Here is an 11094-nt window from a genome sequence, read left to right as displayed (position 1 = left end):
TAATTAATTACTCATTTAATAAATTTATTTAAAATAAATTATTTTCGTCTATTGAGTTCAGAGAATGGTTTTAAACGAATGAGTAATATAATTTATTGAGGTAAAAAGTATTTTGTTAAATTTTTTGTAAAAAAAAAAACTGTGACTAATTGCTGGAGAAAAACAGTAGTAAGTTGACGACATGACGATGACGATTGCGGTAGCTGTTAAGTCATACCATCTCGCCGGAGGCTAAAGAAAGGAGAGAAAAAATGTAAAGAGCCAGAAGTTAAGGGGAAGCTACAGGAAACTCAGAACTTACTATATTTTATATTTATATTTCATATCTATATAGATATATATCATCAATGTACCAGAGACGTATGCACATCGTTTTGAAAACGGGGGAAAAATAAAGGAAAGGTAGAAACCGAAGCAAAGGGTCGAGTGTAACGAAGCTCCGACTTTTTAATTGGAATATATTCAGATACCGGAACGCCTTTTCATCGGAGACTTGATGCTGTGAATGCTGCCTGAATATCCGTACCATCCCTCCACTCTTATATAATATCTGTATATCACGGTTTTTTTAAATTTAACCAGAGTCTGACTATTACTGATACCACTACTTCTTTATACGAGTCTTTTTTTCTTCTTCTTCTTCACCGATTCTTTATACTCTCTCATATTATACATACTGTATATACATAATGTAATACTTATTATAATATATAATAGTTGGTTTCACATTTAAATGCATGAAATAAAAGACCTGTAATTTAAAAAAATGTAAAATAATCTCTTTGTTTAAATTATTACAGATAGATTTTATAGTCATTAATTTGAAAAAAATAAAATAATAACTTACGTACATAGAATATATTATATATATTTTTTTTTGAACCGGGTAAAGTATTTTTAGGTCAATAAAAAAATTTACATAAAATAACTTTACTTAGATATTAATATGTTAATTATTTTAAAATTGCTTGACGTAAGCTCTTAAAAAAAATGACTGCCAAAGTAATTTGAAATTATAATTAATTAGTTTTTAAATAATAGACATAAACTTTTATTCAGAACTCAAGACTTACGTCATATAATTATTTTTAATTGTCATTTTATTTTTTAATTTATGTAACAGTATACATACAATATATTTTAAGACTTTATCATGTAAATATTTATATTGATAAAATTTTATTTGTAGTTAATAAATTTTCATACATATATATTATTATTAACTATTAATGAATTCAAGTATCGATTGGAAAATCAAGTTCAACAGTATTTCAAATGAAACTTTTTTTTATTGATAAAAAAGCTGCAATAAATATTTATTTCTAAATTATCTATGAGTGTGAATGTTGACATCCATAAGGTTTTTTGACATCGATAAGGTACCAAAATGTTGACAAAACAATTAGAAATTTATGTCACCGAAAGAATTTCTGTTTAAAAGACTTGACACGAGTGACAACAAAAAGTGAGTTACAAATAATTGTCAAATATGACATCTAAATGATTCTTCAATTGAAATAAATTTTTTTAGGCGGAAAAAAGAAGACAAATCTCCTATGACTCCTAAGACGCACATCTATGTCTTATTTATAAAAAAAAAACGTCTTTGAGGGAACAAAAAAATTTGGTGCCCTTTTAAAAGACACCCAATGATATCTTAAAGTTGCCTCTGTGCTACTTGGGTACATATTTTATTTAATTATTCAAAAATTTTTAAAATTGCCGTCAGTTACATTCACACTCATATGTTCTTTATAAATAAATCATTTTTTACAAACAGAGTATCAGATGAGTGTGAATGTATCAGATGATATATAATATAAAAATAAAAAAAATGCACTTACTGATTTTTAAATTCTATAAATGCGCCTTTTTTAAAATTTAATCGATTTACATTTAATTTACTTATTTCAAATTTTTTAAAATTTACAATTGTCCGCTACATTTACACTCATAGTATTAGAACGTGATGTTGAAAGTAGCAGACAATTATCAATTTTCCGATTTTTTTTCAACAAATCAATTACAAGAAAAAATTAACTAAAAACATACGCATGCCGAAAATTTAAAAAACTCTAAGCGCAATTTTTTCAAATGTTTTTTTTTACAATTTACCATTTTGAAAAAAATAAAAAATTATTAGACCTCGGCTGTCTCCAGTATCATATTTTTGAACTACTTCTCAAATATTTAAAATCCCTTAAAATATTTCAAATATTACTTGCAATATTTTTATAAACGTATTTACAATTAAATATTTCCATATATATTTTTAGACTATTTAAATATAACAAAAAGTATTAACAGTAACGAAAATATTTGATTTAGCAGTAGCAGATTAATTAAATTTTATTGATTGGCAGGGTAGATGTCAGCACAATCTCTAAAAAAGAAAATATTAGAGTAGTTGAAGCGACATCATCTAGGTGGCGAAATTTTCTGATACTTATTTCTGGAGTGTTTGTCAAAATTCGTTTATTTTATATTATCATTAGCTAATTTTTTGTTTACTGATATAATAATGACCGATGTAGATAGTTTACGAGAAGCTATCGAACAATACGAGACTCAGGTACGTGTTTATAAGTAAATAACAATAACCGAACTCCAATACCAATCAATAAATACAATGTATCGAAGATTTTTTTTTTGGTTAATATTATCCTTTTTTTCAACTTTTATTTCTGATGCACTCAATCAATGAATCGGTGGATAGCTGTCTCAAGTTCAACTAGCACTGACTACAGCAAGTGAAGGACACGACAAGGATAATTTACTTAGTCTTCAATCGGATATCCAAGAGCTTATTGCATTGACTAAAGAAAGTTTGCGAAGTGCTGAAGGAAAGGACACTAGTGATAATGAAGATGACGGTTTGTCTGACAGTCAAGATGAAGAAGATGATCCTATGGGCAAAGAATATGCTATGTTTAAGGTAATTATTTTAAATTAGTTAATTAATCAGTTGGAATTGACATTTAATTTATTTATTTTTTTGACAGGCTGAATTAGAGGAAGAAGAGACGAAAACTAAAGACGAGAATGAGCAAGAGGAGTCATCATCAAATAGCAATTCAATAGAAGTCAGTAAAAAAATATCTGGTAATGCTTAAAAAGAGAGAAGATAACTATTATTTATACGATGCAAGTTAATATTGTAGGATGAGCTTAAGACATTAGAAGGTATGAAATGTCGGGCTCCACATGGTAGCAGCTGGGGTGGCACTGGTTATCACAATGCCATGGTTTCTTCTATCCTTAGACATAATCAAGATAATATTACCAGTATTAATGATATTATGGTAAAATCACCTACTCAATTAACTTTTTTTTTTTATCCTCCTCGATACTGACGCTCTGTATAGGGGACAATTTTTCCAGCATTGGCAACTAGCCGCTGTTTGCTGAACCATAAAAATAATTATTGATACAGCTTTAAAAACTATAAAATATCAATTTTTGTTTCTTAAAAGATCTATAAGTATATTTACAAAAAATTATTTAAATAGCAAACAAAATGATGCCTTGGGACTGAGGAGGATATATATATTTTATAACAGGTTAATTAATTTAGTATAGATTTTGTTGGAAAATAATAAATAGCTGATTTGAAGAAATTTTAATGATTTAATAAACGTCAAAAAAACAAATTTTAAATATCGAATGCATTCGGAAATGCTCTAGCTCTAGCCAAGTGTTGCCATATAGCGAGAGCTAGAGCATTTCCAAATGCACCCTGTACTAAAAATTTTTATTTTGATGTTTATTAAATTATTTATTTTTATTTTACAAAAGATTTGTATTAAAATTTTTTGTAAATTTTTGGTAATGATTTGACGGTAAAGTGAATTTTTGATATTTGGTTTTTTAAAAATTAATCAGGTTGGCTTATTATTATTTTATAAAAAATTCAAGCAATTAATTAACTGATAAATTTTGAGATAATTATAATTAATAAGTACATATTGATATTTTTAGGTAAAAGTATTATTCATTAACCCAATCCATAAAGAAATGTTACCGTGTTCATATTTCCTCAATGGATCATGTAAATTTTCTGATGATAAATGTCATTACTCGCATGGAGAAATAGTCCCGTTTTCTAGTTTACAGGAATACAGGTACCAGTACTATGTAAATTTTAGATATATATATATATATATATATATATATATATATACATATATTTGTGATAATAATTGTATTTGTACGAAGTGATAAATATTGTTGTTATTTTTTTAGAGAACCTGATTACTCAACAATAAAAATGGGTAGCCGTGTATTAGCTAAAGAAAAAAATGGAATATGGCACAGATCTGTTGTAATAAAAGCACCCGAAAAAGAAGGCGATTATTATCGAGTTAAATTTGAATCTAGTGGTAACATTATAGAGTTAGATATCCATGACCTTTTACCACTCCATGACGACCAAATATTAGTAATGTCTGACACATCAGACAGCAATGATTCTGACGTAGATTATAATAACTATCAAAATATTGAAAAAAATATAAATAAAGAGGAATTAATAAATAAATCACTGTTTCAATTGAATTCTATGGAGCCGCTGGGCAAGTGGGAGCAACATACACGTGGAATGGGAAGCAAATTAATGGCGCAAATGGGCTATGTACTAGGCACTGGACTGGGTAAAAAGTCTGATGGCAGAATAGTACCGGTTGAAGCAACCGTTTTGCCTGCTGGAAAATCTCTAGATCACTGTATGGAACTCCGCGAAAATGCTGGGGGCGACAAGAATTTATTTAGCGTTCAAAAGAGAATGAAAAAGCAGACACGTAAGCTGGAAAAACGGCAGGAAAAGCAGTATCAGAGAGAAAAAACCCGTGATAGAAATGTTTTTGATTTTATTAACAATACCCTTGGTGATATACGTAAGTATTATTGTTTTTTGTTTTCACCTGCGTTAAAACTACAAGTTCCAGTGCCTGTTTAGCCAATGGGAGCAAACCAATTTCAGACCAATGCGATTTAGAGAATAGAAATTGATCAGCTTCTTCTCTAGGAGCGAAACTGTATTGTTTCTGCGTGCTGACTGAAGGCTTTCGCAATTTAAACTCTGATACTTGTAATTTGTTTAATACACAGAAAAAAAGGACTTCTTGGCGTAAGAAATATTTTGTATTATAAATTTAAGACAACAATTTTACTAGGACTAGAAAAAATTCATTGGCGCAATCATTTTTTTATCGCCTAAAAAATTTTTTTCTTGCTCCAAGAAAATTTTTGTTTTCAATTTATAATACAAAAAATTTATTGAGACAAGTAAACATTTTCTTGGGGTCAGTAAAAATTTTTAGCGTCAAGAAATACTTTTTTCTGGGTAGTAATTTCAGACCACTAATTTTATTTACGTAAATGACAGTTCTGACTGTGATTAAGTTTTATAAAAATTAGTGTCAATAATAAATAGTATTTATAGTTTCTGCTATTATAAATTTCAAATGACAATTTACTTTTGCGCTAATAGTTGGTCTTAAATTAACTTGTTTCTGACTGGCTGCTGACACTGAAACTAAGTTCCAATGCAGGTAATCATGAAAAATCTAATGTGTAACTCAGGATGAAAGACGATTTCATTGCGGGTGATGTCAGGCTTCACCCTGTTCTGAAATCCTTTCGTTTTATTCTTTGTCATGCAATATACTATTTCTTAAAAACATTAACGTTTTTTTCTTCAACAGCAAAAGATAATAGTAAACCTAGCAGTTCAAATAGCAGAAAAAGTTTAAAGACAGAAACAACTCGTGATCTCAACCTCGCAAGTTTCCGTATCGACGAAGATATAAAGAAACTCGAGAATGAATCATCAAAACTTATGAATTCCCTGGGAAAATGTCCCAAAGGAAGCATTCCGTATAATAATCTTGTTATACAGTATAACGATAAACAGAATAAACTTACGCATTTACGTTTTAAACTTAAAAATATAACAGCCGAACAGAAAGATAGAAAGGATAAACTAATTATATTTTGATGTGTAAAAGTTATTGTAATTGTATTTACTGATTGTCAACCTTGATAATGCATTCACCCTGTATATATATTGCTTACGTGCACTTATTAATAATAAATACTAATTAAATATATATATTGCAACTTTTATAACCGTAATTTCGTATATATTTACCTCCAATCCCTCCTATAAAAGTAATCCTATGTGTTGTGCTCATGTGTCATCAGTCATAGATGGTAAGTTTAAATTTGAAAACTCGCAATGGAGACGGTCATAAAGTAAGATTATTTTTCTTGGTATTTTTTAAATAATTAACGCAAGTTAATGTTGATAATTGTTTTAAATTAATTAATAAATATATTTTTTTTAATTTTAGATTAGAAAAATGTGAAGTTTGCAATAATAATAAAGCAAAATACACGTGTCCAAAGTGTGAGGTTAGAACCTGTTGTATCACATGTGTAGACATACACAAAAAAGAATTAAATTGTGATGGCATTCGTGATAAAACTAAATTTATTCCTTTAAATAAATTTACTGACCTCGATTTACAAAGCGGTAATTATTTGAATATATATTTTTTTTAGTATTAATAATTGTTTTTCTTTTTTTAAATTAATTACTGGACTCTATTATTGTAGACTACAGACTACTTGAGGAACTTGGTAGGTCTGTTGATCAGTTGCAGAGAGATGAGTCCAAGAAATTTAGTTCTGCAAATAATTTACCTGTGGTAATTAATTTTGGAATTAATATTTATGACAATTTTATGTGTTAGTTAATAATTTAAATTGTTTGTAATTTTTAGCGGCTTTTTAAACTGAAACAAGCGGCCACTCAAAGTGGAGTAAAATTTGAATTTTTGCCACATAATTTTAGTAGACATAAAGAAAATACTTCGTATTATAACTGGAAAACAAAAGAATTGTTTTGGAAAATAGACTGGATTTTTCCTCAAGCTGAAAATATTAAATGGAGTACAAAAAAGTAAATTTTTAATGAAACTGAAGTTAGCAGACAATCAACAATTTTTGGATTTTTTTTTCATCAAATCAATTACAAAAATAAAAAACTAAAAAAATGCACAAGTAGAAAATAAAAAAAACTACAAGTGCAATTTTTCGAAATATTTTTTTTTTTTATAATTTATTATTTTTTTTCAATTTAAAAAATTATTTGACGTTTGCTAACTTCAGTATCATAGTTAGCAGACGTCTAATAATTTTTGAAATTTTTTTCGAACTGATGAATTATAAAAAAAAATATTTGAAAAAATTGCACCTGTAGTTTTTTTCATTTTCTACTTGTGCATATTTTTAGTTTTTTTTTTGTACTTGACTTTAAAAAAAAAAAAAACAGAAAGTTTTTAACTGTCTACTAATTTTAGTATCATAATTTTTGTTTAATTATTTAGTGATTGATTATTTAAATGCTAACATTTTTTTTAGAGCATTAGATACCACAAGACTTTCAGAACTCATTGAAAATGTGCTAGATCCCTTAAACGGGCATACAGACACCGACGATTGTGATGAAAGTGCAACTAAACAAATACTTAGTGATAAACTGCAATTTTATCGAGCAGCAGGATTGTCTGGTATAGAAATTTTATTAAAAGCTGAGAAAATAAAAAAATCAAACTCGCGGTTTTATAAATTAGATTTGACATCTAGTCTTAAAGATAATTTGTCAAATAAAACAATCATTGAGTTCCCAACTCTGTATGTTATTTTTAAAGACCACATTGATATGCTCGAAATAATTGACTCAGGTTTGTAGTATAAATTTTCGGACTTTACTTCTTGTTAATTAACAATTAATTAATTTTTTGAATTATTACTTATTTTGTAGATGATGAAAACGAGAAAGAATTGACAGAAAAGCCACAAAGTCGCGGTAATAAACACAAAAAACGTCAACAAGACAACAAAAACAATAAACGTCCTAAAAATTATTTATTCTATCACGACTCGTCAGATTCGGAAGCAGAAAATGGTAATAAAAATGATGAGGGACATTTTGGTTTATCAAATATTCCTAATTATGATGAATTTGTAAAAATGTAATTAAAACTGTAAATAATTTTTTTTTATAATAATTATAATTTATATTTATTAAATATTATGTCATTATGACGTTTAAAACTTCAATACAAATTTATATGACCAAGAAAATATACATTTTTTATCTAACACGTGGAAACTTTATTTAAAACAAACTTTATTAGTTATCAGTCATTAAAATCGATCGACTGGTTCAGTGTGAAAAAAAATTTTCTAGTTAAACAATCCAACCCCTAATTATATATAAATAATTTTTAATCTTAACAATTAAATACTTTTACCCACATACAAATATATTATTCACACTAAAAAGTATAGATTAATAATTTAACAATTGACGTTAAAGAAAATGCATGTTAGCATCAATTTAAAAAAGAAAAAATAATAAATATTTAGTTATCATTATTGTAGTTTTTGGTGTTAATATTTCTAGTGTTAAATTACAAAATGAAAAAGTATAATAAAAATACGAGGAATGCAACTAAACCAGCGACAGCTTTGACATACATTGATTTGCTATTCAAATGTGTCGCATTTTTTTTGTACTTTTGTGACAACATTGAGAGGTTTTGAGTTTTAGAATCCAATTCTGTAAACAAATAAATATAATACATCAGTTTTAGTGATTACTTTAATGATTATTTGATAACGATCAATAATAACATAAATATATTATCATCAAGTTTAAACGGCAGCACATTTCCAATACACAGTAAGGAACAAATTTTTTAAAATCAAACTTTTAGTATTTTTAGGTTCAGTGTTTTGTAAATATGATTCAATACATATTTCAAAAATTTCATATTTGCCAGTTACTGTGTTTGGAAATTGGGCAGCCATTTTTTGAAGTATTTTAATTTTTGTAATTGATCGTTTCTAAAAAAAGTCCAAAAATTATTAGACGTTTGTTAACTTGAGTATCAGTGAGTGTGAATGTAGCAGATGTCTGACAATTTATAAATTTTAAATAAATAAATTTAAAAAATGCGCGCTCTTATTTTGCAAATATTTAAATACGTATTTTAAAATATCTGTTTTATTTACATTTTATTTATTTATTCAAAAATAAAAAAAATTCAAATTGTCTGACACATTTTCACTCATGAGTGTCATCATAGATAGACAGTTTAAAGTATAAAGTTCAAACCTGATAAAACAGTTCCTCTTTGCAAAACATCATCAATATTTTGTACCATAATCCTCTGTACATCTTGAAGCTGACTATTAAGTGTGTTCATATTTCTCCTCGATCTTCCATCAGAGAATGATTTCTTAGCTTTCTGTATGTACGTGTCAAATTCAATAAACGTATAAGGTCTAGTGACAGTATTAACCCGTTTTCCATACTGTGCATAAAATTCCTGTGCAATGTCTTCTAAATAACTGTAAGCCAAACGTTTGCTCCAATTTCTTTCACAGAGTACCAAATAACATACGTCATTTTCAATTAAATAACTAGAAATAATAAATCCATAAAATAATTAAGCGTCACAGGGACTTGATACGTCAATTTTAAATCTAAAAATATTTTTGAAACCTACTGGAACAGATAGGGGCCAGTTTCAATGGTACATCTAGCTGGAGATTGTGGTCCTAATTTTTTAAACAGCATTTTAGCTTGATTCTGATACTCCAGAATACTTTTCCCGCTCTGTATGAATAAATATCACAATTTATTTAATTACGTCAGATAATAATTAACGTTAATTTGTAAAGTAAATAATAACCTGTTCGTCCTCTTGCATTGTTGCTGCCAGAGGTAGCCCATCTGCTATCCTCGCAATCATCGTAAGTAACACCATTGTAAATAATTGTTATTTTAATTTACTTTCTATTTATTTGAAATATCTATCAGCACTAGTTTTAAATAAATTACCAGCTAATAGCTGTCTTATGTTTAATGCTTATTTGTAAAAATATAAACACTCATTTAATTTTGCTGAAGTAGAGTGTAGAGTTAAGGGTACCATCAACTGATTCGCGCTATACCACTCACTGCCAACCACGTCAGTCGATTCAAGTCCACCATTTATGTTATTCCTTCCAACTTCCAACTCATCATGTCATAGCTCGCTTACTCATATTGTATTGCCTGAATACATATATATATTTCCATTCCCCACTTGAGTTAATTATTTTTATTTTTTGTCGAATAATTGTGTAGTCATCGAGTAATTATAAAAGTTCAATAAATTATATAAATAAATAAAGCAGACTGAGACAAATAAATTTTAAATAAATTAAAACAATGAAATTTAAAAAAAGCGCGCGCTGATTTTTCATTGATTTGAATATGAATTTTTTTATTTCTTTATTTTAGTAACATTTTATTTATTTATTTAAAAATTGCGACCTGTCACTGACAATCGGGATAATTAAATTAATTGCTTATTTTTATTTTGAGGTTATAAATATCATAAAATAAAATTTTTTTGAAAAAATTTTGTGATACTAAAGTTAGCTGACACCTAAAAATTTTTCGACTTTTTTTAAATCGAAGAATTATAAAAGAAAAAAAAAAAATTAAAAATATAGACTAGTCAAAAATTTAAAAAACTACAAGTGCAATTTTTGAAACTATTTTTTTTATTTATAATTTATGGTTTTAAAAAAAAGTGAAAAATTTTGTCAGCTAACTTCTGTATCATGAAATATTTTAAAATGAATGTAAATGTACCAGACATCCGACAGATATTATAGTTTTGAAATAAATTCAAAAAAATATACATTGAATAAAAATAAAAAAAAAAAAAAAAACACATTTATAGAATTACTCTAGAAGGCTAAAAATTGGTTTGGAAGTAGATTTTGATCCTCTGAACCGGAAAAAAGCAAAGTATGAACTAAGATTCCATAAGAAAGCCATCCAGAGGCTTCCCAGGGGGTCAAATGGCTAAAAATCGTGTTCCTGGCCACTAAAATCGACCTAGAAAATCTAATTATGGCTCTATCAAGCTAAAAATTGGTTTGGAAGTAGATTTCGATCCCCCGAACCGAAAACAAACAAAGTATGAATTAAGATCCTATAAATAAGCCATTCAAAGGGTCCCTAGGTCG

The 11094-nt window shown here is 27.5% G+C and overlaps 3 protein-coding genes across 3 annotated transcripts; 2 read left to right on the top strand and 1 right to left on the bottom strand.

The window, feature by feature from the left end:
• Positions 1 to 2419: 2419 nt before the first annotated feature.
• Positions 2420 to 6107, top strand: LOC103576913 (zinc finger CCCH-type with G patch domain-containing protein). Its single transcript, XM_014440204.1, has 7 exons — positions 2420 to 2572; positions 2717 to 2935; positions 3003 to 3083; positions 3162 to 3302; positions 3979 to 4121; positions 4243 to 4892; positions 5703 to 6107. Exons 1-7 carry the CDS (start codon positions 2522 to 2524, stop codon positions 5993 to 5995), a joined length of 1578 nt encoding a protein of 525 aa, XP_014295690.1. The 5' UTR covers positions 2420 to 2521; the 3' UTR covers positions 5996 to 6107.
• A 44-nt stretch (positions 6108 to 6151) lies between these two features.
• Positions 6152 to 8425, top strand: LOC106693055 (box C/D snoRNA protein 1). Its single transcript, XM_008557365.3, has 6 exons — positions 6152 to 6252; positions 6351 to 6532; positions 6616 to 6707; positions 6783 to 6961; positions 7423 to 7745; positions 7826 to 8425. Exons 1-6 carry the CDS (start codon positions 6236 to 6238, stop codon positions 8038 to 8040), a joined length of 1008 nt encoding a protein of 335 aa, XP_008555587.1. The 5' UTR covers positions 6152 to 6235; the 3' UTR covers positions 8041 to 8425.
• On the bottom strand, positions 8054 to 10093 carry LOC103576914 (vesicle-trafficking protein SEC22b-B). The gene is made up of 4 exons (XM_008557366.3): positions 9765 to 10093; positions 9579 to 9688; positions 9185 to 9492; positions 8054 to 8626 (listed from the first exon to the last, which is right to left on the bottom strand). Exons 1-4 carry the CDS (start codon positions 9837 to 9839, stop codon positions 8478 to 8480), a joined length of 642 nt encoding a protein of 213 aa, XP_008555588.1. The 5' UTR covers positions 9840 to 10093; the 3' UTR covers positions 8054 to 8477.
• Between the last annotated feature and the right edge of the window lie 1001 nt (positions 10094 to 11094).

The sequence above is a fragment of the Microplitis demolitor genome, chromosome 7, assembly GCF_026212275.2.
Source record: "Microplitis demolitor isolate Queensland-Clemson2020A chromosome 7, iyMicDemo2.1a, whole genome shotgun sequence".
In the NCBI taxonomy this organism is placed as follows: Eukaryota; Metazoa; Arthropoda; class Insecta; order Hymenoptera; family Braconidae; genus Microplitis; species Microplitis demolitor.
The sequence above is the reverse complement of the archived record's forward strand: the minus strand, read 5'-3'. Positions and strand labels throughout refer to the sequence as shown.

Excerpts from the sequence above, each read along its gene's own strand:
- LOC103576913 (XM_014440204.1), top strand. The coding sequence starts at position 2,522 with ATGACCGATGTAGATAGTTTACGAGAAGCTATCGAACAATACGAGACT. Across the intron at positions 3,303-3,978 it reads CCAGTATTAATGATATTATG|GTAAAAGTATTATTCATTAA; the intron begins GTAAAATCACCT and ends TGATATTTTTAG. Across the intron at positions 4,893-5,702 it reads CAATACCCTTGGTGATATAC|CAAAAGATAATAGTAAACCT; the intron begins GTAAGTATTATT and ends TTTCTTCAACAG.
- LOC106693055 (XM_008557365.3), top strand. Across the intron at positions 6,708-6,782 it reads CTGCAAATAATTTACCTGTG|CGGCTTTTTAAACTGAAACA; the intron begins GTAATTAATTTT and ends TGTAATTTTTAG. Across the intron at positions 6,962-7,422 it reads ATTAAATGGAGTACAAAAAA|AGCATTAGATACCACAAGAC; the intron begins GTAAATTTTTAA and ends CATTTTTTTTAG.
- LOC103576914 (XM_008557366.3), bottom strand. The coding sequence starts at position 9,839 with ATGGTGTTACTTACGATGATTGCGAGGATAGCAGATGGGCTACCTCTG. Across the intron at positions 9,689-9,764 it reads CAATGCAAGAGGACGAACAG|AGCGGGAAAAGTATTCTGGA; the intron begins GTTATTATTTAC and ends TTATTCATACAG. Across the intron at positions 8,627-9,184 it reads AAGAGGAACTGTTTTATCAG|AATTGGATTCTAAAACTCAA; the intron begins GTTTGAACTTTA and ends ATTTGTTTACAG.